Source organism: Callionymus lyra, chromosome 3, assembly GCF_982586985.1.
Source record: "Callionymus lyra chromosome 3, fCalLyr1.hap1.1, whole genome shotgun sequence".
NCBI lineage: Eukaryota > Metazoa > Chordata > Actinopteri > Syngnathiformes > Callionymidae > Callionymus > Callionymus lyra.
Window position 1 is genome coordinate 2,136,061 of NC_141820.1, and position 26,427 is coordinate 2,162,487.

The window sequence follows — 26,427 nt, forward strand, 5'->3', positions numbered from 1 at the left end:
CGTCAGAACATCCTTGAATTTAACGTTTTTTAATGTTGAAACTTTAATGAAATATTCTTTATTTCAATCATTCAAATCAAAAACCTATATATCGAAAGGTAGGAATTCAAAATTAACATTTTTTTAATAATATTCGTAATCCAATGATTCAAAAACACATTTTCTAGATTCAATATTTATTGTATTTGTTCTTATTCTTAATTCCAATCAGACGATCCCTTGAGTGTTTAATCCAGTAGTTCTCGTCTGCTGGTCCTTTAACTTTACTTTGTATTGAATTGAAGACTATATTAATTATGAAGTAATTAAAAAATAAAATGATTATTATTTAAATGAAAATATAAAACACCCAGTTTTGAATGAAATGTATTCAAAGAATTGAACGTTGAATAAAAACCTTTCAAATGTTTCAACACGTTCTGATGATAAAACAACAAGGATCCATGGATCCAAGGATCCAAAGGTCTACGTCATGTGATCCTGGTTCAGGGCCTCCTCGTCCTGCATCTGCCCGGCGGCTCTCTCGCGCTCCTCCTGCTCGTGGAGCGAGTTCTGCCCGGTGGTCTTGCCGTGCTGCTCCTTCAGGTGCCGCCTCAGCGCCGGCTTGTGGGCGAAGCGGGCGTGACAGTAGGCGCAGCGGTGCGGCCGCTCGCCGCTGTGCAGGTTCATGTGGTCGATGAGCGTGGACTTCTGCGTGAAGGTCTTGTAGCAGAGCGGGCACTGGTGCGTCTTGTTCAGGCCGCGGTGCACCAGCATGTGGCGCGACAGCTTGGTCGAGTTGTGGAACTGCTTCCCGCAGCAGGGGCAGGTGAGCTGCAGGTGTGTGGCGCAGGAGTGCACGGCCAGCACGTGGGCCGAGGAGAAGGTCATGTTGCAGTGCTCGCAGATCACGGGCCCGGTGGCGCTGGACGTGGATCCCACCACCGCCACCGACTCGTCGCCGCCGCCCTCCTTGAGGGCCAGGGTTCCCTCGGCGGCGCCGGACTCCTCCAGGGAGAAGGGTCGCTCGGCGTCGGGGGGCGACGGTCGCTCCCCCCCGGCGCCGAAGCGAGGAGGATCCAGAGACATCAAGCCTCCTGATCGGAGGCCGTCGGCGCCAAAGTCCATTCCGAACCCGGCCATGCCGGCGTTGGCGATGTACCACATGTCGGCGTGACCCAGACCGGCGAGTCTCTTCTCCAGGGACGAGCGCCTCCTCTTGAAGCCCCGCCCCCGGGCCCGGCCCCGCCCACTCCGGGGGGGCATCAGTCTGTGTTTGAAGTCGTTCACCGGGAGACCCTCCGAGCCGTCCTCTCTGGCCGGGTTGGAGTCGTACTCGCCGCCTCTGAGCAGGACCTCGTCCGACTCCAGGTAGTCCTCGGCGCCGTCGCCCAGCAGCTTGTCTCTGTTCATGTGCTCGTCGGCGACGTAGATCCTGAAGGTGTCGCTGTGAGCCGCGTCCTCCTCGTCCGACGCGTTCACCTGCCGCACAGGTACGACCGCAGGTGTTGAAGAATCAAACGTCACGTTGTTACACGTTTAAAATTGGCTGCTCGTTCTGTAGAAACTACGGTGGCTCAGAAGTACAAACTCATTGAAACATTTCAAGTCTACAATTTACTCAAATCATAGATTTGTTTCTGGAACATTTTTAAACTCCAGAAAAAACTGAAACACATGCAAATGAGTTGCAAGGGTTTGTGTATCAGATAAATTGAAACAAAACTATTTTAGGAGAAACATCTCTGTGTTTGATGATCTACTGACTCCTTCAAGAAACATGTGTTTGATGATCTACTGACTCCTTCAAGAAACATCTGTGTTTGATGATCTACTGACTCCTTCAAGAAACATGTGTGTTTGATGATCTACTGACTCCTTCAAGAAACATCTGTGTTTGATGATCTACTGACTCCTTCAAGAAACATGTGTGTTTGATGATCTACTGACTCCTTCAAGAAACATCTGTGTTTGATGATCTACTGACTCCTTCAAGAAACACCTGTGTTTGATGATCTACTGACTCCTTCAAGAAACATCTGTGTTTGATGATCTACTGACTCCTTCAAGAAACATCTGTGTTTGATGATCTACTGACTCCTTCAAGAAACATCTGTGTTTGATGATCTACTGACTCCTTCAAGAAACATCTCAAGACACTTTGATTTGAGCGTTTTGTTTTTGAACTTCTGGGCCACCGTAACAACATTTTGTGAATCACAAATGATAATGATTTAACTGCACCTTGATGCAAAGCTCATCATACGACGGACTGTCGCCGCTCCGTTGTCCGCCGGCCTGAGAGGACGACTCTCGTCCAGGCTCCTCCACCAGTCGGACCAGTGGACTGTGGGGTCGGCTCAGAGGAGACCGGTGGTCGTCGTCACCGGCGCCGTGACCAGTGGACGAACCGTCTTCGTGGATCTGCTTCAAACGAACGGTCTTGAGAAGAAGGTTGTGAGAGACGTTAGGAGGGTCTACCTTGTGTGACGTGAGGTTCTTGAGCTGCATGTACTTCTTCAGAGCTCCCCTGCAGCGCTCCACGATGTGTTCCATCTGCAGGTAGCTGGCCGCCGTCAGGTAGTTGACGATCTCCTCCGGGTTGAACTGCAGCACGCCGGTGTAGCAGGACTGCAGCAGGTCGCACACCACCGTGGAGCTGTACAGCATGGACACCTGTGGGGTCGGTCCACAGCGTCAGATCCAAACCATCTTAGCTTCAGCTCGGACGCCGCTTACCTGCAGCTTGGAGGACGGGCTGAGCAGGAACTGATCCCTGAGAAACGGCGAACACGCCGCCAGAACCACCTTGTGACCCTTGAACGTCTGGTTGTCGCTGGCCACGATGGTGATGTCGCAGAAGTTTTGGCGGGATCTCAGCTGGTCCATGTGCTTCAGGGTCGTATCTCCGTGGCCCGGCAGACGAAAGCAAAGCATCTCCATGTTGGATGGACTTAGGTTTGTGTCGCTGGGAACAAAAAGTCAAACACAGATGTTGAGTATTAGGGCTTTAGTGACACATGAGCTCACGACACAATACGTTTCCATACACTTGCATCATTGTTGGACTTGGGGAGCACCTAATAAACACCTAATAAGCACCTAATAAGCACCCAATAAACACCTAATAAACACCTAATAAGCACCTAATAAGCACCTAATAAACACCTAATAAGCACCTAATAAACACCTAATAAACACCTAATAAGCACCTAATAAACACCTAATAAGCACCTAATAAACACCTAATAAACACCTAATAAGCACCTAATAAGCACCTAATAAACACCTAATAAGCACCTAATAAACACCTAATAAACACCTAATAAGCACCTAATAAACACCTAATAAACACCTAATAAGCACCTAATAAACACCTAATAAGCACCTAATAAACACCTAATAAGCACCTAATAAGCACCTAATAAACACCTAATAAGCACCTAATAAACACCTAATAAACACATAATAAACACCTAATAAACACCTAATAAACACCTAATAAACACCTAATTAGTCTGTAATGTGCTGAAATGTAACACATCATGAGCTTCGTATCATTGGAAGCAGCAAAATGTTATTTTAATGCAATGATAATTTCACATTCTTTGTACTGCTTGTCATCATAGTCCGGAGAGAAACCCACAGTTTTAAACCCGCTTAGATCTTTGCACAGCCAGGCCTTCAAAATCCTTGAAAACCTCTGCGTTACCACCATTGCTTCATCCTTGAAAAACATCAAATCTTGAGGGCTGACAACTTGATTATGTTCCCCAACATCCATGTGGCACATAAATTGGAAAAAAAACGATTTCCCGAAGGAGACCTCCTGAGGGATCGATAAAGTTCTACCTACCTAACCTGAAGTCCTGCATGATGCTGCCCCTCCTCCCCTGAAGAACCATGTACAGCCGAGCTCTCAACTAAAAAGCCCAGCATTAAGGTCAGGGTCCAGGGGCGACTGTTCCCAAAAGAAAGTCTGCGTTCCCTCAATCTTTTCATACGACGTCATCAAAGAATGGAACGAGCAGACAATTTTCAAAGACTTTTAGACCAACAGTCCTGCTCGCACTGATGGTACCAGACGGGTATTTGACCATCATTGACATTATTAGATTGTACTGTGTTTTTGTATATTATTGTGTTTTTGCTTTATTTGTATGTGATGTATTATGTAAACTGTCTGCATCTTTGTTGAGGACTACAGATGGAAAGTAGCATCTTGTGCTAATTCTGGTGCAGCATCTTTTTAATGGAACTGAACGTCCTTTGAAATAAACTGAACTGAAATTTAAGCGACATCTGGATCCACCCTCTGGTTAAATGAATAGAAACGAAAAACCAATATATGTTAAAATCAGCTTTAAAAGCGATTCAGGTCGACTGCATCCTCTCGTCCTCAGTCATCGCAGAGTATCTCGCTGGACTTCATTCTTCTTTAGCCTCAGGGGAGGTAATGACAGAGTGTTGAATTGAAACACAAAATATTAATTGTAAATAATAAAAAAGGGATCTTTATATACACACTGAATTTAAAAAACACTGATAAAAATAGTTAGATTTGAAGGCCAAAGAGGAGGGAGTGTGTTAAGAAGAGAAGTCTATCTGTTACGAGATCTATGAGCACATTGTTCTTGTTTTTCTTTTTACTTATTTGCATTTTGTTCTTCAGTCAGCGGCTGTGATGCGACTGGAAACTTCATTTCCCAAAGGATATTCACACGAGTAATATGTTAGACTGCAAACATGTTGAGGTGAGATCCCTCACTGTCGTATCCAGTGTAACGTACTCTCAGCCTGTCAATCACTCATCAGATGTCACTGCAGGCTCCTCTTCCATCTTTAATATCTACCACTTCCTCCTCAGTTACACATGCAGTCCTAGTCTCTCCGACTCACCCCTTCACCGACTGATCACTGTATCATCCGCAAACACCATTGTCCATGAAGGATTCTCTGCGCCAGGAAATTTGATGGATATAACTTTATTGATCGAAGAACGAAGGATGAAGGATTGACGAACACCTGGCAGGTTCTCGTCTCTCAGAGATATAACATCAATCAGAAATACAAGCGTTCAAGTCTAAGGCGTAAAACTTCAGTTCTTCAGAGGCACAGAAGTTTCTGGAGCCACGTGTGATCAAAGACTTCATTTGTTGGTTTGTGACACGAGCGAGTGTTTGTTTGCACCGGAAACCATGATTTCAATCTTATTTCTCTAAGAAAACAGCTTGTAGTGGACATTGACCGGAGCTAGAACCTGATGTTGCTGCCAGTCATTTTCTTTCTGTTAGAATTGATCTCATGAAATGAGTTTCGCAAAAAAGTATCATTCAGGAACCAGTATTGAAGTGAAGGTGTTAGAAATACTCCATCGATACTCGGTCCTACTCGAGTCTGACACTTTGACAAGACAGTAAGAGAAGATGTGGCTGAAGATGAATGAAGTCCATGTTTATCTCATCATGATGGATCCATCAGTACTTTGATCTTTTTGCACTTTGTTTACACTTTCATTTCCAATTGAATGTTTCTTCATTGTTGGTAAATAAACACAAAACATATATATATATTATGAAAAGTTACATACAAACGAACAGCATGATTGATCTTCCAACAGTTTTGTTACTGAAGGATCGATCCAAGAATCTCATGACGTTTCTTAAGACTCGTCATGACGTCACTGTTGGTCAACAGATCTCAGCAAACAATGAGTTGGTAAATCAACCGTTAAATCAACATCAACACGATCTTACCCCGTCTATGGAGACAATGTGTGTTTTAAAAACTACAAAAAAAGGGTTTAAATGAATGTAAATCGTAGATATTTGCCCGCAGCTAAAGTTAGCTCCAGTTAGCTAGCTAGCATGTGTCGACCGTCACTCACCTCGTCCTGACGAATGTCGCCCAGAACTCTGGTTCTGGTTCAGAGGAGCATCTGTGGCTCCGTGTTCACCTCCTCTGGCCTGCGACAGACTCCAGGCTCCCGGCGGAGAAGGTTTCGGATCATATCAGCAGCAGCAAGACAGACGGGCGCCAGGCGCGGACTCCACTGACCTCAAGTCGGTTTCGCCGCCTGTATTGGTCGCTGGTCAGCTGCACGCTGACCTGGGATCAGCGGCCAACCACATCATCGGTGACGGAGCGACGGGGGCGGGGCTGTCGTGATGACGCACTGGAGTGACGCTTTACGGCACTTCCGCATCACAGTCAAGACTTTTGACGCTACATTTGGAGTGCGCGTGATGACGGAACATTACGGTAGCAGTGAACTGGCGTGGAAGGAGATACAAATAATAAATATTATTATAATATTCTATATTAATTTAAGTTAAGTTAAATTGATCCAATGTTTTTTTATTCGCAACAAAACGTAAATAAAAAAGGATTAGACTCCCCCGAATATGGAATAATATCAATGTATTTTAAATTATAATTTTGTGAAAGTACAAATTAGTACAAAAAAGTACAAATTAAATGTATAAAGAAATAGCACAAGAAAAACGTTTTAATTTGTAGCAAATCTGAGAAAAAAAAGATTTATTTCAATTGTTTTATTATTCAAATTTGGCGTCAATGACTGGGCCGTGATTGCGGAAGCGTTGGCTCGCTCCAGGCGCAGACGTAACTGATCTCACGTCGGTTTTCAAGACTGTAATTGTCGCCGGTCAGCAGCAACACCCTGTCTCGGGATCTGACCTGTGATCAGCGACCAGCCGAGAGGATGATGAGGGGCGTGGCTATGGCGGTGACGCCGACGAGGGGGCGGGGCCGTGGTGATGACGCGCCACGCTGCGACTCTGGACGCGAGGAAACATGTCTGCGGCGGAAACAACGAAGAAGGTACTTCACGTTGAAAACATTCTGCACAAATAACACTCGCGCTCGAGAAACACGTCACTTGAAGCCAGAGGTTTCGCAGAAGAAACAACTTGTTTTTGTGCCTCAGAGCTGTTCGTCTGTTGCTAGCCATGTTGCTAACAGAGCTAGCTTGATGCTAATGCTTGAACGTTGTTACTCTTTTAAAATGAACTTCTTCTTCTTCTTCTTCTTCTTCTTCGGTGCAGCCATGACACCTGCTGCTGTTATTGTTCACATCTCCTGGTGTGGTTTCACGAGCCTGAATGGATCACGATTTGCATTTAAATAAATAAACAAAGCTTGTGTTTTGCTAAAGGAGAAGAACGACTTTTAAATAAATCAAACCTCGCCACATGTTCGTGCATTTTAATATATTTTCATTAGTTTAAATACATTTATAATGGAGCCAGTTCTCTAGTTTATTATCTTTTCTTTCATTCATTTTCTACGAGTGGGAGGCAGAGACGCCCTGGACGGGGTCACAGGTCAACACATAGATGATGTCATTATATGTCAAAATGTATGATAACAACATTATGAGACTCATTCATTTAATAATTCATTTTCTACTTTATCACTCACCGGGGTCGCGGGGAGACTGGAGTCCATCCCAGTATCATAGGGCGAGAGGCAGGGGACACCCTGGACAGGACGCACAAAGACAGACAACCATTCACACACACACTCATACCTATGGACGATTTTTCCCAAAGTTCGCAATCAACCTCTGTATGTTTCTGGACTGTGGGAGGAAACCGGAGTATTCATGAGACTCAGGAATATACGAGTGAAAACATTGTACACAGAGAAACGAAGCATCGTGTGGTCGGTGAATATAAAAGTCTACACACTCCTGGTGAAGGTGTTTGTCGTGAACAAATGACGTCGGGATAAATGATTTCACCGCCTGTAGTTCGAGTCAGTTTTTACTATAACGTTATTATTTTTCTGCTCGAAGGAGCTTCATGGAGACGATGATCCTCGACCAGAGTCTGCAGCCGGACCGAGTCACGCTGATCCTGGTACGTGTTACGAGTCAAATACTGTGTCTCAAACATACTTCTCTCAGTATACTAGAAGTTAGTGTGCATCAGGATAGTGTACGTACTAACTAGTAACTAATCCTCCACAGATAGTATGTCTCAAACATACTTCTCTTAGTATACTAGAAGTTAGTATCATCAGGATAGTGTACGTACTAACTAGTAACTAATCCTCCACAGATAGTATGTCTCAAACATACTTCTCTCAGTATACTAGAAGTTAGTATCATCAGGATAGTGTACGTACTAACTAGTAACTAATCCTCCACAGATAGTATGTCTCAAACATACTTCTCTCAGTATACTAGAAGTTAGTATCATCAGGATAGTGTACATACTAACTAGTAACTAATCCTCCACAGATAGTATGTCTCAAACATACTTCTCTTAGTATACTAGAAGTTAGTATCATCAGGATAGTGTACGTACTAACTAGTAACTAATCCTCCACAGATAGTATGTCTCAAACATACTTCTCTCAGTATACTAGAAGTTAGTATCATCAGGATAGTGTACGTACTAACTAGTAACTAATCCTCCACAGATAGTATGTCTCAAACATACTTCTCTTAGTATACTAGAAGTTAGTATCATCAGGATAGTGTACGTACTAACTAGTAACTAATCCTCCACAGATAGTATGTCTCAAACATACTTCTCTTAGTATACTAGAAGTTAGTATGCATCAGGATAGTGTACGTACTAACTAGTAACTAATCCTCCACAGATAGTATGTCTCAAACATACTTCTCTTAGTATACTAGAAGTTAGTATCATCAGGATAGTGTACGTACTAACTAGTAACTAATCCTCCACAGATAGTATGTCTCAAACATACTTCTCTTAGTATACTAGAAGTTAGTATGCATCAGGATAGTGTACGTACTAACTAGTAACTAATCCTCCACAGATAGTATGTCTCAAACATACTTCTCTTAGTATACTAGAAGTTAGTATCATCAGGATAGTGTACGTACTAACTAGTAACTAATCCTCCACAGATAGTATGTCTCAAACATACTTCTCTTAGTATACTAGAAGTTAGTATGCATCAGGATAGTGTACGTACTAACTAGTAACTAATCCTCCACAGATAGTATGTCTCAAACATACTTCTCTTAGTATACTAGAAGTTAGTATCATCAGGATAGTGTACGTACTAACTAGTAACTAATCCTCCATGGATAGTATGTCTCAAATCAAACTCTGCTGCTACACACTAACAGGAAATGACGCGACAGCTTCTTCTTCTACTACTATTTAACGATGGTTGCAACCAGTAACACTAGCGACACCTGCTGGCAGCACGTTTTGAAAGTTTGGAAAAAGAAATAAAGAAAAAATATGAGAATCGAAATATTGACGAGATATTAACGACGGTATCAGCAAGTATATGAATATATATGGAAGTATATGAATATATATAGATATATATATATATATATGTGACGTAACTTCCGTTTACAACGTCACTAAGATGGAGTCGTTTAGTGTAGAAAGTGTCCATCGATTCATACTCAGTTTTGTGGGCGTTTTAGTAACAATGTAGTGTGTATGGAGCACTACATTTACATACTAGGAATTGAGACGCACTTACGCACTAAAAATACTAACTTGAGTACACAAGTGTCCGATTTTCTGACACAGCAAAGCTGTTTTATTTGAAGTATGCTAACAAAGTTGTCTCACGCTGCACATTAACTGGTCGACGTCATCAGAGGACCTGGACTCGCCGGCCGCCGTCAAGACAGTCGACGGCGACGCAGCGAGCGCTCGCTCCACGCAGGAGACGCAGGTGAAGCGTGAGGCAGAGAGTCCTGCTGCCTCACCGGCGGCCAAACCTTCACGAGGTGAAACGTTTGTCGACCTCGTGTCGCGACCCTCGTCCTGATTCTTGACCTCTGCGTCCACAGAACACGCGTCTCCGCCGACGGCGCCTCACGAGGCCGTCATGCCGTCGCCCGGCAGAGCCAAGATGAGCGTCTCCGGGCCGAGCGGCGGCAGTAAAGCTCCTCCTCCTCCTCCTCCTCCTCCTCCTCCTCTCTCGTCCTCCTCCTCTCCGCTCCCTTCTTCCGTCCCATCTTCTTCTCCGTCCATGTCTCCAAACACAGCCAAGGTCCATCGGGCCCGCAAGACCATGAACAGACCAGTCCTGGCCAAGGTCAGTCACAACAAAAACTATTTAATGTGGATACTTTAGTTACTTCTCTCTATATTATCTTAGTATTTTGTTCCCTCGCTTTTGTCCATGCATTGGATTCAAACGTTAATCAACCACTTAAAAATGTAGCATCAAGAAAAAAGAAAGGTACAAACAGGTGTATGAGTCTGTTGTTGTCTTTCCTTCTTAACGCTCAATATATACCTTTTTTACTTTTCAGTTTGACTCTTATTCTTGTCCATCTGTTCTCTATGATCATCTTGTTTTAAAACATGACAACTTTATATGTCGTCAACGTCAGAACGTTTGATTAATGACATCATCATGTACTATTAGTACAAATATGATGGATGGATGGATGGATGGATATATAAATGGATGGATGGATGGATGGATGGATGGATGGATATATAAATGGATGGATGGATGGATATATACATGGATGGATGGATGGATGGATGGATATATAAATGGATGGATGTATAAATGGATGGATATATAGTTGGATGGATGGATGGATATATAAATGGATGGATGGATGGATGGATGGATATATAAATGGATGGATGGATGGATATATACATGGATGGATGGATGGATGGATGGATATATAAATGGATGGATGTATAAATGGATGGATATATAAATGGATGGATGGATATATACATGGATGGATGGATGGATGTATGGATATATAAATGGATGGATGGATATATAAATGGATGGATGGATGGATATATAAATGGATGGATGGATGGATGGATGGATATATATATATAAATGGATGGATGGATATATAAATGGATGGATATATAAATGGATTGATGGATGGATGTATAAATGGATGGATATATAGTTGGATGGATGGATGGATGGATGGAAGGAATAATGGATGGATGGATGGATGGATATGAAAATGGATGGAAAGATAGAAGGATGGATGTATAAATGGATGGATGTATAGTTGGATGGAAGGAAGAATGGATGGATGGATGGATATGAAAATGGATGGAAAGCTAGAAGGATGGATGGATATATAGTTGGATGGATGGATGGATGGATGGATATGAAAATGGATGGAAAGATAGAAGGATGGGTGGATATATAGTTGGATGGATGGATATATAAATGGATCATGAAGTGTGTGTTCACAGTTCAGTTGTGTGTCTGTGTGACTCGTTGTGAGTCTGAAGATGTTGTGTGTCTTCCTGCAGAAGATCTCCACCGACAGACCAAACACTCCTTCAGGATCCAGTGCAGCAGCTTCAGACTCAGAAACTGGTCGGTGGCTTCACTCATGTTCTTCACCAACGTCACTCTTGAATCATCTCTCAACAGCAGCGAAGAAGAGGAAACTGTCAGATGTTCCTTCACCAGAGAAGTCTGAGAACGTTCCTGACAATTCTCAGATCCTCGTAAGTTCAACAGATGTTTGAAGGACTCACTGTGAGATGATTAACTCTGGTTTCATCTTCACAGTTCATAGTGAATTAATGTTGTATATGTTGTTCACTGAGTCACATCTGGATAAACAACTGTACAGAAGAACCAAGTCTTAAAATACACACGTTTTTACTTCAGTGACTTATTTAAAACCTTTGATGATAGTTTCAGGCTAAAGATGCTGTTTTTGAGGCTAAAATATCTGACATTATTATCACAGACAGAATCTGCTGCGTATTTATTTGTTTATTGTATGAGTACTTGGAAGTATTCTTGGAAGTATTCACATCTTTTTCTACCTCATTCATTTCAATGGGAAACTCTTCAACTCATGTTTCCTTCCACTTTGACCTACTACTTCTATTTCTACTACTAGTTCTACTACTACTTTTACTACTAGTTCTACTACTACTTCTACTTTTACTACTAGTTCTACTATTACTTTTACATTTCTACTACTTTTACTTTTACTACTTATTCCACTTCTTCTACTTAAGCTACTATTTCAACTACTACTTCTACTACTCATACTACTACTACTTCTACTTTTACTACTTATTACACTTCTTCTACTTTAACTACTAATTCCACAACTACTTCTACTTCTGCTACTACTACTACTACTTCTACTTTAGCTACTACTTCCACTACTACTTCTACTACTACTACTACTTCTACTACTTCTACTTTAGCTACTACTTCCACTACTACTTCTACTACTTCTACTTTAGCTACTACTTCCACTACTACTTCTACTACTACTACTACTACTTCTACTTTTACTACTTATTACACTTCTTCTACTTTAACTACTAATTCCACAACTACTTCTACTTCTGCTACTACTACTACTACTTCTACTTTAGCTACTACTTCCACTACTACTTCTACTACTACTACTACTTCTACTTTAGCTACTACTTCCACTACTACTTCTACTACTACTACTACTACTTCTACTACTTCTACTTTAGCTACTACTTCCACTACTACTACTACTACTTCTGCTTTAGCTACTACTTCCACTACTACTACTACTTATACTACTTCTACTTTGGCTACTACTTCCACTACTACTTCTACTACTACTACTACTACTTCTACTACTTCTACTTTAGCTACTACTTCCACTACTACTTCTACTACTACTACTACTTCTACTACTTCTACTTTAGCTACTACTTCCACTACTACTTCTACTACTACTACTACTACTTCTACTACTTCTACTTTAGCTACTACTACTTCTACTACTACCACTACTTCTACTACTTCTACTTTAGCTACTACTTCCACTACTACTTCTACTACTTCTACTTTAGCTACTACTTCCACTACTACTTCTACTACTACTACTTCTACTACTTCTACTTTAGCTACTACTTCCACTACTACTTCTACTACTACTACTACTACTTCTGCTTTAGCTACTACTTCCACTACTACTTCTACTACTACTACTACTACTTCTACTTTAGCTACTACTTCCACTACTACTTCTACTACTACTACTACTTCTACTACTTCTACTTTAGCTACTACTTCCACTACTACTTCTACTACTACTACTACTTCTACTACTTCTACTTTAGCTACTACTTCCACTACTACTTCTACTACTACTACTACTACTACTACTTCTACTACTTCTACTTTAGCTACTACTTCCACTACTACTTCTACTACTACTACTACTACTACTACTTCTGCTTTAGCTACTACTTCCACTACTACTTCTACTACTACTACTTCTACTTTAGCTACTACTTCCACTACTACTTCTACTACTACTACTACTTCTACTACTTCTACTTTAGCTACTACTTCCACTACTACTTCTACTACTACTACTACTTATACTACTTCTACTTTAGCTACTACTTCCACTACTACTTCTACTACTACTACTACTACTACTACTTCTACTACTTCTACTTTAGCTACTACTTCCGCTACTACTTCTACTACTACTACTACTACTTCTGCTTTAGCTACTACTTCCACTACTACTTCTACTACTACTACTTCTACTTTAGCTACTACTTCCACTACTACTTCTACTACTACTACTACTTCTACTACTTCTACTTTAGCTACTACTTCCACTACTACTTCTACTACTACTACTACTACTACTACTACTTCTACTACTTCTACTTTAGCTACTACTTCCACTACTACTTCTACTACTACTACTACTACTACTACTACTTCTACTACTTCTACTTTAGCTACTACTTCCACTAAAACTTCTACTACTTCTACTTTAGCTACTACTTCCACTACTACTTCTACTACTACTACTACTTCTACTTTAGCTACTACTTCCACTACTACTTCTACTACTACTACTACTTCTACTACTTCTACTTTAGCTACTACTTCCACTACTACTTCTACTACTTCTACTTTAGCTACTACTTCCACTAAAACTTCTACTACTACTACTACTACTTCTACTACTTCTACTTTAGCTACTACTTCCACTACTACTTCTACTACTACTACTACTACTACTACTACTACTACTACTACTACTTCTGCTTTAGCTACTACTTCCACTACTTCTACTTCTACTTCCACAGCAGAGTCCACATTCACACTGTATTTTCTTCTGAAAATGCATGTTTCTAGTTAATTTTCATGTACTTGTCCATCGCTGCAGAAACTGGACTGAAGAGACAAAAGTGCAACGACTTCCTCTTCTTGAAACGGTTCTGAAGTCGACACACGATCAGAACAAACACCAACAGAAGTCGACCTGAATCGAGCAGATTTGCTCGTGTTACTCGTGACGGAGAAACAAATACTTGACTACGTTGATCATCAACTGTTGGTTTCATCAGAACTTCTTTCTTCTGGTCCGTCAGGTGAAGAACGGCTGCAGAGACTCTCTGGACACCAACACCTCACACCAGGTGAGTGAAGACCTGACGGTGATCTGGGCTGAAGTCAGCTGTGACCCGTGTTTACAGTCGAAGGAAGGAAGGAAGACGGACGAGTGCGTGTGGAGCGAGTCGGACGTGGACAGATGCACGGACGGCGCCCCCAAAGGTCCGAAGACACCGACCCCGTCCATGTGGTCGTGACTCGACTGCTTCTGCTCCACAGGTGGATCCACGGAGTACACGGAGGTTCCTCTGGGCGCCCTGGACGGCCTGACCCTGTCGCCGCATCACGGTGAGTCCTGACCCGGTGGAAGGTGACCCCTGAGTGACCCTGGATCCTGCAGAGGGCAGCGAGGCCGGCGACACCGAGAGGATGGAGGAGCTTCCTCTGTGCAGCTGCAGGATGGAGGCGCCGCGCCTGGACGCCGGCGGCGCTCGTGACAGCAGGCGCTGCATGGCCACGGAGAGTTACGACGGAGAGGTGAGGACGCGACCTTTGACCTTGAAAAAAAACAATCACAGGACAAAGATCTGTGCAGTTTAATTATTTATTAATGTCAATTATGTCTGTTTGAATCTTTGCTTTTTGTGGAAAGATTTACACCCGAGTCTCTAGAAACAAACGAAAGGAGGATTTAAAAGAAATCATTGGATTGTTTAAGTGCTTTGTGACGGAAAGATCTTTACAAATAACTGTTACTTAGTTAAACGTTAGTGGAGGAAATAACTATCAACTCAACAATAAGTCGCATTTTTGGGGGAAATTGATTTGATAAAATCCAAGAACAGACATGTGATCTTGAAAGATTAAATAAAACTAGAGGCAACAACAGAATAATGTTACGTTACATGAAGTGAGAACCTGGTATGTTAACATAACATATGAAGAGTTATTCAGAGAACTATAGCATCAATAACTAACTAGTTTACCAAACCATCCGTGTAACTCCAAATAACTCTTCATCCTCGTGTCACTTTTAAACAACTAACTAACTCCGGAGGTAGAAGATGCTTCCTCTTCTACGTGGAAATGATCAACACAGGCCTAGAGCGCCCTCTGGTGGTTTAGTGTGAGAATAACATGTGAAATGATATAATAATGTGGTAATAATTTCACACATAAGTCGCTCCAGAGTATAAGTCGCGGACAAACTATGAAAAAAACTGACACTTATAGTCCGGAGAATACGGTATATTTTTGAACGATTACAAACCAGACTGTTGTGTCTTCGGTTCTTCATCGATGGACGTTCATGCATTTTCTCTGGTTCACGATGTTCACGATGTTTTCCGGTTCAGGATGTTCACGATGTTCTCTGGTTCACGATGTTCTCCGGTTCACGGTGTTTACGATGTTCTCCGGTTCACGATGTTTACGATGTTCTCCGGTTCACGATGTTTACGATGTTCTCCGGTTCACGATGTTTACGATGTTCTCCGGTTCACGATGTTCACGATGTTCTCTGGGTCACGATGTTCTCCGGTTCACGATGTTTACGATGTTCTCCGGTTCACGATGTTCACGATGTTCTCTGGTTCACGATGTTCTCCGGTTCACGATGTTCTCCGGTTCACGATGTTCTCCGGTTCACGATGTTCACGATGTTCACGATGTTCTCTGGTTCACGATGTTCTCTGGTTCACGATGTTCTCTGGTTCACGATGTTCTCTGGTTCACGATGTTCTCTGGTTCACGATGTTCTCTGGTTCACGATGTTCTCCGGTTCACGATGTTCTCCGGTTCACGATGTTCTCCGGTTCACGATGTTCACGATGTTCTCTGGTTCACGATGTTCTCCGGTTCACGATGTTCACAATATTCACGATGTTCACGATGTTCTCTGGTTCACGATGTTCTCCGGTTCACGATGTTCTCCGGTTCACGATGTTCTCCGGTTCACGATGTTCTCCGGTTCACGATGTTCTCCGGTTCACGATGTTCTCAGGTTCACGATGTTCTCCGGTTCACGATGTTCACGATGTTCACGATGTTCACGATGTTCTCCGGTTCACGATGTTCACCGGTTCACGATGTTCACGATGTTCACCGGTTCACGATGTTCACGATGTTCACCGGTTCACGATGTTCACGATGTTCTCCGGTTCACGATGTTCACGATGTTCTCCGGTTCACGATGTTCACGATGTTCTCCGGTTCACGATGTTCACGATGTTCTCTGGTTCACGATGTTCTCTGGTTCACGATGTTCTCTGGTTCACGATGTTCTCTGGTTCACGATGTTCACGATGTTCTCTGGTTCACGATGTTCTCTGGTTCACGATGTTCTCCGGTTCACGATGTTCACGATGTTCTCTGGTTCACGATGTTCTCTGGTTCACGATGTTCTCTGGTTCACGATGTTCTCTGGTTCACGATGTTCACGATGTTCTCTGGTTCACGATGTTCTCTGGTTCACGATGTTCTCCGGTTCACGATGTTCACGATGTTCTCTGGTTCACGATGTTCTCTGGTTCACGATGTTCACGATGTTCTCTGGTTCACGATGTTCTCTGGTCCGACAGCTCCGACCTTGTTCCAACCAGACCATGAAGGCCGAGACGATGCGTCCGTCCAGTCGTATCCCCCTGATGCTGCTGTGTGAGCCTCATCGCTCGCACATGGTCAAGCACCACTGCTGCCCGGGCTGCGGCTACTTCTGCATCGCGGTGCGTACCTTCAGGACCTTCAGGACCTTCAGGACCTGCGGGACCTGCAGGACCTTCAGGACGAGGTCCCAGTCTCCAGCATGAGTCTCACCTCCCGCTCTCTTCCAGGGCACGTTCCTGGAGTGCTGCCCCAACCAGAGCATCGCCCACCGCTTCCACCGCAGCTGCGTGACGGTTCTGGGCGGCGGTCGCGGACGAGCCCACAACGGCGGGATGCTGTTCTGCCCTCACTGCGGCGAGGACGCCTCGGAGGCCCAGGAGGTCACGCTGCCGGGCGCCGGTCCGGTGTCGTCTCCGTCGGCGGTGGTCACCATGTCGGCCTCGTCCACCACCGCCTCGTCGCTGCCGCCCACCGCGCCCTCGTCCCTCTCGCTCACCGCCTCCACGGGCGGGGCGAGGAGCGACAAGATGCCGGCGCGACCCCTCAGGTGAGACCCCGGGACCCCCGAGGATCGGGTTCATCTCACCCCGTTCTCGTCCTCCTGGTCCCGCTGCAGCGCTCGGATGAGAAGCCGCGGCCTGGTGACGGTCGCCGTGGAGCCGGAGCAGCAGCAGGCGTCGCAGCCTCTAGCCGCCGCCGCCGCCCCCCCAGAGGAGGGCGTGGACAGCGTGGGCCCCTCGCTGTGTCTGCCCAATGGGAAACCAGTCTGTCCGAGTGCACTTCCAGCAGGGCCCAGCAGGGCGGCGCTGCAGAAGGCCATCCTCAACCAGGAGACAGAGAAGTAGGTTTTACCCTTTTAGTATTTATTTATGTGTTTAGTATTTATTTATTAGATATTCATGTGTTTAGTATTTATTTATGTGTTTAGTATTTATTTATTAGATATTCATGTGTTTAGTATTTATTTATGTGTTTAGTATTTATTTATTTATTAGATATTCATGTGTTTAGTATTTATTACATATTCATGTGTTTAGTATTTATTTATTTATTACATATTCATGTGTTTAGTATTTATTTATGTGTTTAGTATTTATTTATTAGATATTCATGTGTTTGGTATTTATTACATATTCATGTGTTTAGTATTTATTTATTTATTACATATTCATGTGTTTAGTATTTATTTATTTATTATATATTCATGTGTTTAGTATTTATTTATTTATTACATATTCATGTGTTTAGTATTTATTTATGTGTTAAGTATTTATTTATTACATATTCATGTGTTTAGTATTTATTTATTTATTACATATTCATGTGTTTAGTATTTATTTATTACATATTCATGTGTTTATTATTTATTACATATTCATGTGTTTAGTATTTATTTATTACATATTCATATGTTTATTATTTATTACATATTCATGTGTTTAGTATTTATTTATTACATATTCATGTGTTTATTATTTATTACATATTCATGTGTTTAGTATTTATTTATTTGTTACATATTCATGTGTTTAGTATTTATTTATGTGTTAAGTATTTATTTATTAGATATTCATGTGTTTAGTATTTATTTATTTATTATATATTCATGTGTTTAGTATTTATTTATTACATATTCATGTGTTTATTATTTATTAGATATTCATGTGTTTAGTATTTATTTATTACATATTCATGTGTTTATTATTTATTACATATTCATGTGTTGAGTATGTATTTATTATTGTTGTACATTCATCCAGTGACTTACATATGAAATATTTCTATATTCCTAAGAATTTATTCAGTCAAAAAACATTTTCAATTAAAAACTTTAATTCAAGAAGACTTGAATAAACTTAAAAAGTAAAAACGTTGCCAAATCCCGACCTTGAGATCAATGTATAATATATATATAATGTATTTTTCTTTAACAAGAAAGAAATTTTGTGAGTTTTTTAAAAATTTAAACCGTTTGTTTTAACTTAGAAATGTTCTTTCATTTTGATTGTTAGAATATAAAGTCATCAAATGTGTTATATCTTCCTGCTGGTTTCTCCAGTTTCTCTAGTCTCTGTCAAACTCTGAAAAACTATTTTCTGATTCTCTTTTCAGTCGAGATAAAAAGTATTTTAAAAATACCTCTCTTCATCCAGTCCCCTCTCAGTGAACTCAGATCTGCAGCTTGAATTGTTTTGTTGATATGACTGAGATCTCCTGACAAAAAAGAATGAGTTCTTCGTTACACGAGACATGATTGATGATGAATCCATGTTGTGACCCGTGATCAACTGTGTCCTCAGGAAGAAGAAGGTCCGGTTCCACCCTCGACACCTCTACCAGGCCGCCAAACAAGGGGAGGTTCACCGAGTTCTGCTCATGCTCAGTCAGTTCCACTCTTCATGACCCGAACCTCTGCTGGTCAGTACTGACGTCTGTGTTTCTGATGCAGTGGAAGGTCTGGACCCAACGTACCAGTCGGACTCTCAGAACAAACGCTCGGCTCTTCATGCAGCAGCTCAGAGAGGACAGTTGGAGCTTTGTTACATCCTGGTGCAGGTCTGTGTTCACTTCTTAGTGTAGTAGCAAGTATGTATGTGGAGTATTGTCAGTACTTGACTCTGGTGTTGTGATAGTGTAGTAACAAGTATGTATGTGTAGTATTGTCAGTACTTGACTCTGGTGTTGTGATAGTGTAGTAGCAAGTATGTATGTGGAGTATTGTCAGTACTTGACTCTGGTGTTGTGATAGTGTAGTAACAAGTATGTATGTGGAGTATTGTCAGTACTTGACTCTGGTGTTGTGATAGTGTAGTAACAAGTATGTATGTGGAGTATTGTCAGTACTTGACTCTGGTGTTGTGATAGTGTAGTAACAAGTATATATGTGTAGTATTGTCCAGTACTTGACTCTGGTGTTGTGATAGTGTAGTAACAAGTATATATGTGTAGTATTGTCCAGTACTTGACTCTGGTGTTGTGATAGTGTAGTAACAAGTATATATGTGTAGTATTGTCCAGTACTTGACTCTGGTGTTGTGATAGTGTAGTAACAAGTATGTATGTGGAGTATTGTCAGTACTTGACTCTGGTGTTGTGATAGTGTAGTAACAAGTATATATGTGTAGTATTGTCCAGTACTTGACTCTGGTGTTGTGATAGTGTAGTAACAAGTATATATGTGTAGTATTGTCCAGTACTTGACTCTGGTGTTGTGATAGTGTAGTAACAAGTATATATGTGTAGTATTGTCCAGTACTTGACTCTGGTGTTGTGATAGTGTAGTAACAAGTATGTATGTGGAGTATTGTCAGTACTTGACTCTGGTGTTGTGATAGTGTAGTAACAAGTATGTATGAGGAGTATTGTCAGTACTTGACTCTGGTGTTGTGATAGTGTAGTAACAAGTATGTATGTGGAGTATTGTCAGTACTTGACTCTGGTGTTGTGATAGTGTAGTAACAAGTATGTATGTGGAGTATTGTCAGTACTTGACTCTGGTGTTGTGATAGTGTAGTAACAAGTATATATGTGTAGTATTGTCCAGTACTTGACTCTGGTGTTGTGATAGTGTAGTAACAAGTATATATGTGTAGTATTGTCCAGTACTTGACTCTGGTGTTGTGATAGTGTAGTAACAAGTATATATGTGTAGTATTGTCAGTACTTGACTCTGGTGTTGTGATAGTGTAGTAACAAGTATATATGTGTAGTATTGTCCAGTACTTGACTCTGGTGTTGTGATAGTGTAGTAACAAGTATATATGTGTAGTATTGTCCAGTACTTGACTCTGGTGTTGTGATAGTGTAGTAACACATATATATGTGTAGTATTGTCCAGTACTTGACTCTGGTGTTGTGATAGTGTAGTAACAAGTATATATGTGTAGTATTGTCAGTACTTGAATCTGGTGTTGTGATAGTGTAGTAACAAGTATATATGTGTAGTATTGTCCAGTACTTGACTCTGGTGTTGTGATAGTGTAGTAACAAGTATATATGTGTAGTATTGTCCAGTACTTGACTCTGGTGTTGTGATAGTGTAGTAACAAGTATATATGTGTAGTATTGTCCAGTACTTGACTCTGGTGTTGTGATAGTGTAGTAACACGTATATATGTGTAGTATTGTCCAGTACTTGACTCTGGTGTTGTGATAGTGTAGTAACAAGTATATATGTGTAGTATTGTCCAGTACTTGACTCTGGTGTTGTGATAGTGTAGTAACAAGTATATATGTGTAGTATTGTCCAGTACTTGACTCTGGTGTTGTGATAGTGTAGTAACACGTATATATGTGTAGTATTGTCCAGTACTTGACTCTGGTGTTGTAATAGTGTAGTAACAAGTATATATGTGTAGTATTGTCAGTACTTGAATCTGGTGTTGTGATAGTGTAGTAACAAGTATATATGTGTAGTATTGTCCAGTACTTGACTCTGGTGTTGTGATAGTGTAGTAACAAGTATATATGTGTAGTATTGTCCAGTACTTGACTCTGGTGTTGTGATAGTGTAGTAACAAGTATATATGTGTAGTATTGTCCAGTACTTGACTCTGGTGTTGTGATAGTGTAGTAACAAGTATATATGTGTAGTATTGTCCAGTACTTGACTCTGGTGTTGTGATAGTGTAGTAACAAGTATATATGTGTAGTATTGTCCAGTACTTGACTCTGGTGTTGTGATAGTGTAGTAACAAGTATATATGTGTAGTATTGTCCAGTACTTGACTCTGGTGTTGTGATAGTGTAGTAACAAGTATATATGTGTAGTATTGTCCAGTACTTGACTCTGGTGTTGTGATAGTGTAGTAACAAGGATATATGTGTAGTATTGTCCAGTACTTGACTCTGGTGTTGTGATAGTGTAGTAACAAGGATATATGTGTAGTATTGTCCAGTACTTGACTCTGGTGTTGTGATAGTGTAGTAACAAAGATATATGTGTAGTATTGTCCAGTACTTGACTCTGGTGTTGTGATAGTGTAGTAACAAGTATATATGTGTAGTATTGTCCAGTACTTGACTCTGGTGTTGTGATAGTGTAGTAACAAGTATATATGTGTAGTATTGTCCAGTACTTGACTCTGGTGTTGTGATAGTGTAGTAACACGTATATATGTGTAGTATTGTCCAGTACTTGACTCTGGTGTTGTGATAGTGTAGTAACAAGTATATATGTGTAGTATTGTCCAGTACTTGACTCTGGTGTTGTGATAGTGTAGTAACAAGTATATATGTGTAGTATTGTCCAGTACTTGACTCTGGTGTTGTGATAGTGTAGTAACAAGTATATATGTGTAGTATTGTCCAGTACTTGACTCTGGTGTTGTGATAGTGTAGTAACAAGTATATATGTGTAGTATTGTCCAGTACTTGACTCTGGTGTTGTGATAGTGTAGTAACAAGTATATATGTGTAGTATTGTCCAGTACTTGACTCTGGTGTTGTGATAGTGTAGTAACATGTATATATGTGTAGTATTGTCGAGTTCTTGACAATTTTATTGCAACACAAACACGAACAAACGCTGTGAATATTTGTATTATGTTCATTTAAAATAAATAAAAAATACTTTTATTTTATACAAACTTCATTATATAAAATATATATTATATATAATATAAACCATAGAATGATGGAAATAAACCTATAAATATATCAAAATAATCTCATGAAATAATCTGAACTCAGTGCATCGACACGTCTTTCTTTCATTCATCGGTTCATATTTCTGGCTCATTCTCTCTAACAAAGTCTGTCCCAGCTACTCGGGGTCAAAGGCTTGTGAGGCCCAAACGTTGTGCTGTGTGTGCGACAGGCGGGGGCTCAGCTGGACGCCCAGGACAAGGACACACGCACTCCTCTGCTGGACGCCATCGTCAACAATCACGCCGAAGTGACTCGCTATCTGATCCAGAACGGCGCCACCGTCCACCACGTGGTGAGCGTGAGTTACTGCAGCGGGTGATTGACGGGTCTGACGTGGGCGTGTCTTCAGGAGGAGGAGGGGTACACTGGACTGCATCACGCGTCCAAACAGGGTAACCTGGAGATCGTGGGCATGTTGCTGGAGAGCGGGCAGGTGGACGTGAACGCCCAGGTGAGTCCTCCACTCTGATGACATCATCCTCACTCTGATGACATCATCCTCACTCTGATGACATCATCCTCACTCTGATGACATCATCCACACTCTGATGACATCATCCTCACTCTGATGACATCATCCTCACTCTGATGACATCATCCTCACTCTGATGACATCATCCTCACTCTGATGACATCATCCTCACTCTGATGACATCATCCTCACTCTGATGACATCATCCACACTCTGATGACATCATCCTCACTCTGATGACATCATCCTCACTCTGATGACATCATCCTCACTCTGATGACATCATCCTCACTCTGATGACATCATCCTCACTCTGATGACATCATCCTCACTCTGATGACATCATCCACACTCTGATGACATCATCCTCACTCTGATGACATCATCCACACTCTGATGACATCATCCTCACTCTGATGACATCATCCACACTCTGATGACATCATCCTCACTCTGATGACATCATCCTCACTCTGATGACATCATCCTCACTCTGATGACATCATCCTCACTCTGATGACATCATCCTCACTCTGATGACATCATCCTCACTCTGATGACATCATCCACACTCTGATGACATCATCCTCACTCTGATGACATCATCCTCACTCTGATGACATCATCCTCACTCTGATGACATCATCCTCACTCTGATGACATCATCCTCACTCTGATGACATCATCCACACTCTGATGACATCATCCTCACTCTGATGACATCATCCTCACTCTGATGACATCATCCTCACTCTGATGACATCATCCTCACTCTGATGACATCATCCTCACTCTGATGACATCATCGTGTCACAGGACAGCGGCGGCTGGACGCCGATCATCTGGGCGGCCGAGCACAAGCACGTGCAGGTCATCAGAGCGCTGCTCAACCGAGGCGCCAACGTCACCATCAACGACAAGGTGAGACACACGTGTCATGGGTTCAACACGACACAGGTGTCATGGGTTCACATGACACACTTTTCATGGGTTCAACACGACACACGTGTCATGGGTTCACATGACACACTTTTCATGGGTTCAACACGACACACGTGTGATGGGTTCACATGACACACTTTTCATGGGTTCAACGCGACACACGTGTCATGGGTTCACATGACACACGTGTCATGGGTTCACATGACACACTTTTCATGGGTTCACATGACACACGTGTCATGGGTTCACATGACACACTTTTCATGGGTTCACATGACACGTGTAATGGGTTCACATGACACACTTTTCATGGGTTCAACACAACACACGTGTCATGGGTTCACATGACACACTTTTCATGGGTTCAACGCGACACAGGTGTCATGGGTTCAACATGACACAGGTGTCATGGGTTCACATGACACACTTTTCATGGGTTCACATGACACACTTTCCAAGGGTTCACATGACACACGTGTCATGGGTTCACACGACACACGTGTCATGGGTTCACATGACACACTTTTCATGGGTTCAACACAACACACGTGTCATGGGTTCACATGACACACTTTTCATGGGTTCAACACGACACAGGTGTCATGGGTTCAACACGACACGTGTCATGGGTTCACATGACACACTTTTCATGGGTTCACATGACACACTTTCCAAGGGTTCACATGACACACGTGTCATGGGTTCACACGACACACGTGTCATGGGTTCACATGACACACTTTTCATGGGTTCAACACGAAACACGTGTCATGGGTTCAACACGAAACACGTGTCATGGGTTCAACACGACACACGTGTCTTGGGTTCACATGACACACTTTTCATGGGTTCAACACAACACACGTGTGATGGGTTCACATGACACACTTTTCATGGGTTCAACGCGACACACGTGTCATGGGTTCACATGACACACGTGTCATGGGTTCACATGACACACGTGTCATGGGTTCACATGACACACTTTTCATGGGTTCACATGACACACGTGTCATGGGTTCACATGACACACTTTTCATGGGTTCAACACGACACACGTGTCATGGGTTCACATGACACACTTTTCATGGGTTCAACACGAAACACGTGTCATGGGTTCAACACGAAACACGTGTCATGGGTTCAACACGACACACGTGTCTTGGGTTCACATGACACACTTTTCATGGGTTCAACACAACACACGTGTGATGGGTTCACATGACACACTTTTCATGGGTTCAACGCGACACACGTGTCATGGGTTCACATGACACACGTGTCATGGGTTCACATGACACACGTGTCATGGGTTCACATGACACACGTGTCATGGGTTCACATGACACACTTTTCATGGGTTCACATGACACACGTGTCATGGGTTCACATGACACACTTTTCATGGGTTCAACACGAAACACGTGTGATGGGTTCACATGACACACTTTTCATGGGTTCAACGCGACACACGTGTCATGGGTTCACATGACACACGTGTCATGGGTTCACATGACACACTTTTCATGGGTTCACATGACACAAGTGTCATGGGTTCACATGACACACTTTTCATGGGTTCACATGACACGTGTAATGGGTTCACATGACACACTTTTCATGGGTTCAACGCGACACAGGTGTCATGGGTTCAACATGACACAGGTGTCATGGGTTCAACACGACACGTGTCATGGGTTCACATGACACACTTTTCATGGGTTCACATGACACACTTTCCAAGGGTTCACATGACACACGTGTCATGGGTTCACACGACACACGTGTCATGGGTTCACATGACACACTTTTCATGGGTTCAACACGAAACACGTGTCATGGGTTCAACACGAAACACGTGTCATGGGTTCAACACGACACACGTGTCTTGGGTTCAACACGACACACGTGTCATGGGTTCAACACGAAACACGTGTCATGGGTTCAACACGACACACGTGTCATGGGTTCACGTGACACGTGTCATGGGTTCAACACGAAACACGTGTCATGGGTTCAACACGACACACGTGTCATGGGTTCAACACGACACACGTGTCATGGGTTCAACACGAAACACGTGTCATGGGTTCAACACGACACACGTGTCATGGGTTCAACAAGACACACGTGTCATGGGTTCAACACGACACACGTGTCATGGGTTCAACACGACACACGTGTCATGGGTTCAACAAGACACACGTGTCATGGGTTCAACACGAAACACGTGTCATGGGTTCAACACGACACACGTGTCATGGGTTCAACACGACACACGTGTCATGGGTTCACGTGACACGTGTCATGGGTTCAACACGAAACACGTGTCATGGGTTCAACACGACACACGTGTCTTGGGTTCAACACGACACACGTGTCATGGGTTCAACACGAAACACGTGTCATGGGTTCAACACGACACACGTGTCATGGGTTCA

The 26,427-nt window shown here is 42.4% G+C and overlaps 2 protein-coding genes across 6 annotated transcripts in view; one reads left to right on the forward strand and one right to left on the reverse strand.

Annotated features, from left to right (window-relative positions):
- Positions 1–350: 350 nt before the first annotated feature.
- Positions 351–6,109, reverse strand: LOC148083010 (uncharacterized). Of its 2 annotated transcripts, none has more exons than XM_087786153.1 (5): positions 5,867–6,109; positions 2,719–2,947; positions 2,461–2,655; positions 2,224–2,403; positions 351–1,461 (listed from the first exon to the last, which is right to left on the reverse strand). In XM_087786153.1, the coding sequence occupies exons 2-5, from the start codon at positions 2,920–2,922 to the stop codon at positions 466–468; spliced, it is 1,575 nt and encodes a 524-aa protein (XP_087642279.1). In that variant the 5' UTR covers positions 2,923–2,947; positions 5,867–6,109; the 3' UTR covers positions 351–465. The 2 variants fall into 2 exon arrangements, with proteins under 2 accessions (XP_087642279.1, XP_087642278.1); XM_087786152.1 differs by having other exon boundaries at positions 2,224–2,406.
- A 640-nt stretch (positions 6,110–6,749) lies between these two features.
- Positions 6,750–26,427, forward strand: part of ehmt2 (euchromatic histone-lysine N-methyltransferase 2) — a 26,587-nt gene continuing 6,909 nt past the window's right edge. The window contains exons 1-18 of one of the 4 annotated variants that reach the window (XM_087786156.1): positions 6,750–6,822; positions 7,799–7,862; positions 9,602–9,733; positions 9,797–10,044; positions 11,259–11,325; positions 11,383–11,459; positions 14,358–14,405; positions 14,463–14,541; positions 14,599–14,667; positions 14,720–14,856; positions 16,899–17,042; positions 17,151–17,470; positions 17,540–17,764; positions 19,224–19,306; positions 19,373–19,479; positions 22,742–22,864; positions 22,922–23,023; positions 23,861–23,965. In XM_087786156.1, coding sequence (XP_087642282.1) covers positions 6,796–6,822; positions 7,799–7,862; positions 9,602–9,733; positions 9,797–10,044; positions 11,259–11,325; positions 11,383–11,459; positions 14,358–14,405; positions 14,463–14,541; positions 14,599–14,667; positions 14,720–14,856; positions 16,899–17,042; positions 17,151–17,470; positions 17,540–17,764; positions 19,224–19,306; positions 19,373–19,479; positions 22,742–22,864; positions 22,922–23,023; positions 23,861–23,965 — 2,157 coding nt within the window. In that variant the 5' untranslated portion in view covers positions 6,750–6,795. Of the gene's footprint in view, positions 6,823–7,798; positions 7,863–9,601; positions 9,734–9,796; positions 10,045–11,258; positions 11,460–14,357; positions 14,406–14,462; positions 14,542–14,598; positions 14,668–14,719; positions 14,857–16,898; positions 17,043–17,150; positions 17,471–17,539; positions 17,765–19,223; positions 19,307–19,372; positions 19,480–22,741; positions 22,865–22,921; positions 23,024–23,860; positions 23,966–26,427 lie in introns of all 4 variants that reach the window. The other 3 variants (XM_087786157.1, XM_087786154.1, XM_087786155.1) reach the window with 3 other exon arrangements.

Excerpts from the sequence above, each read along its gene's own strand:
- LOC148083010 (XM_087786152.1), bottom strand. The coding sequence starts at position 2,922 with ATGGAGATGCTTTGCTTTCGTCTGCCGGGCCACGGAGATACGACCCTG. Across the intron at positions 2,407-2,460 it reads AGAACCTCACGTCACACAAG|CAGATCCACGAAGACGGTTC; the intron begins GTAGACCCTCCT and ends GTTCGTTTGAAG. Across the intron at positions 1,462-2,223 it reads ATGATGAGCTTTGCATCAAG|GTGAACGCGTCGGACGAGGA; the intron begins GTGCAGTTAAAT and ends CCTGTGCGGCAG.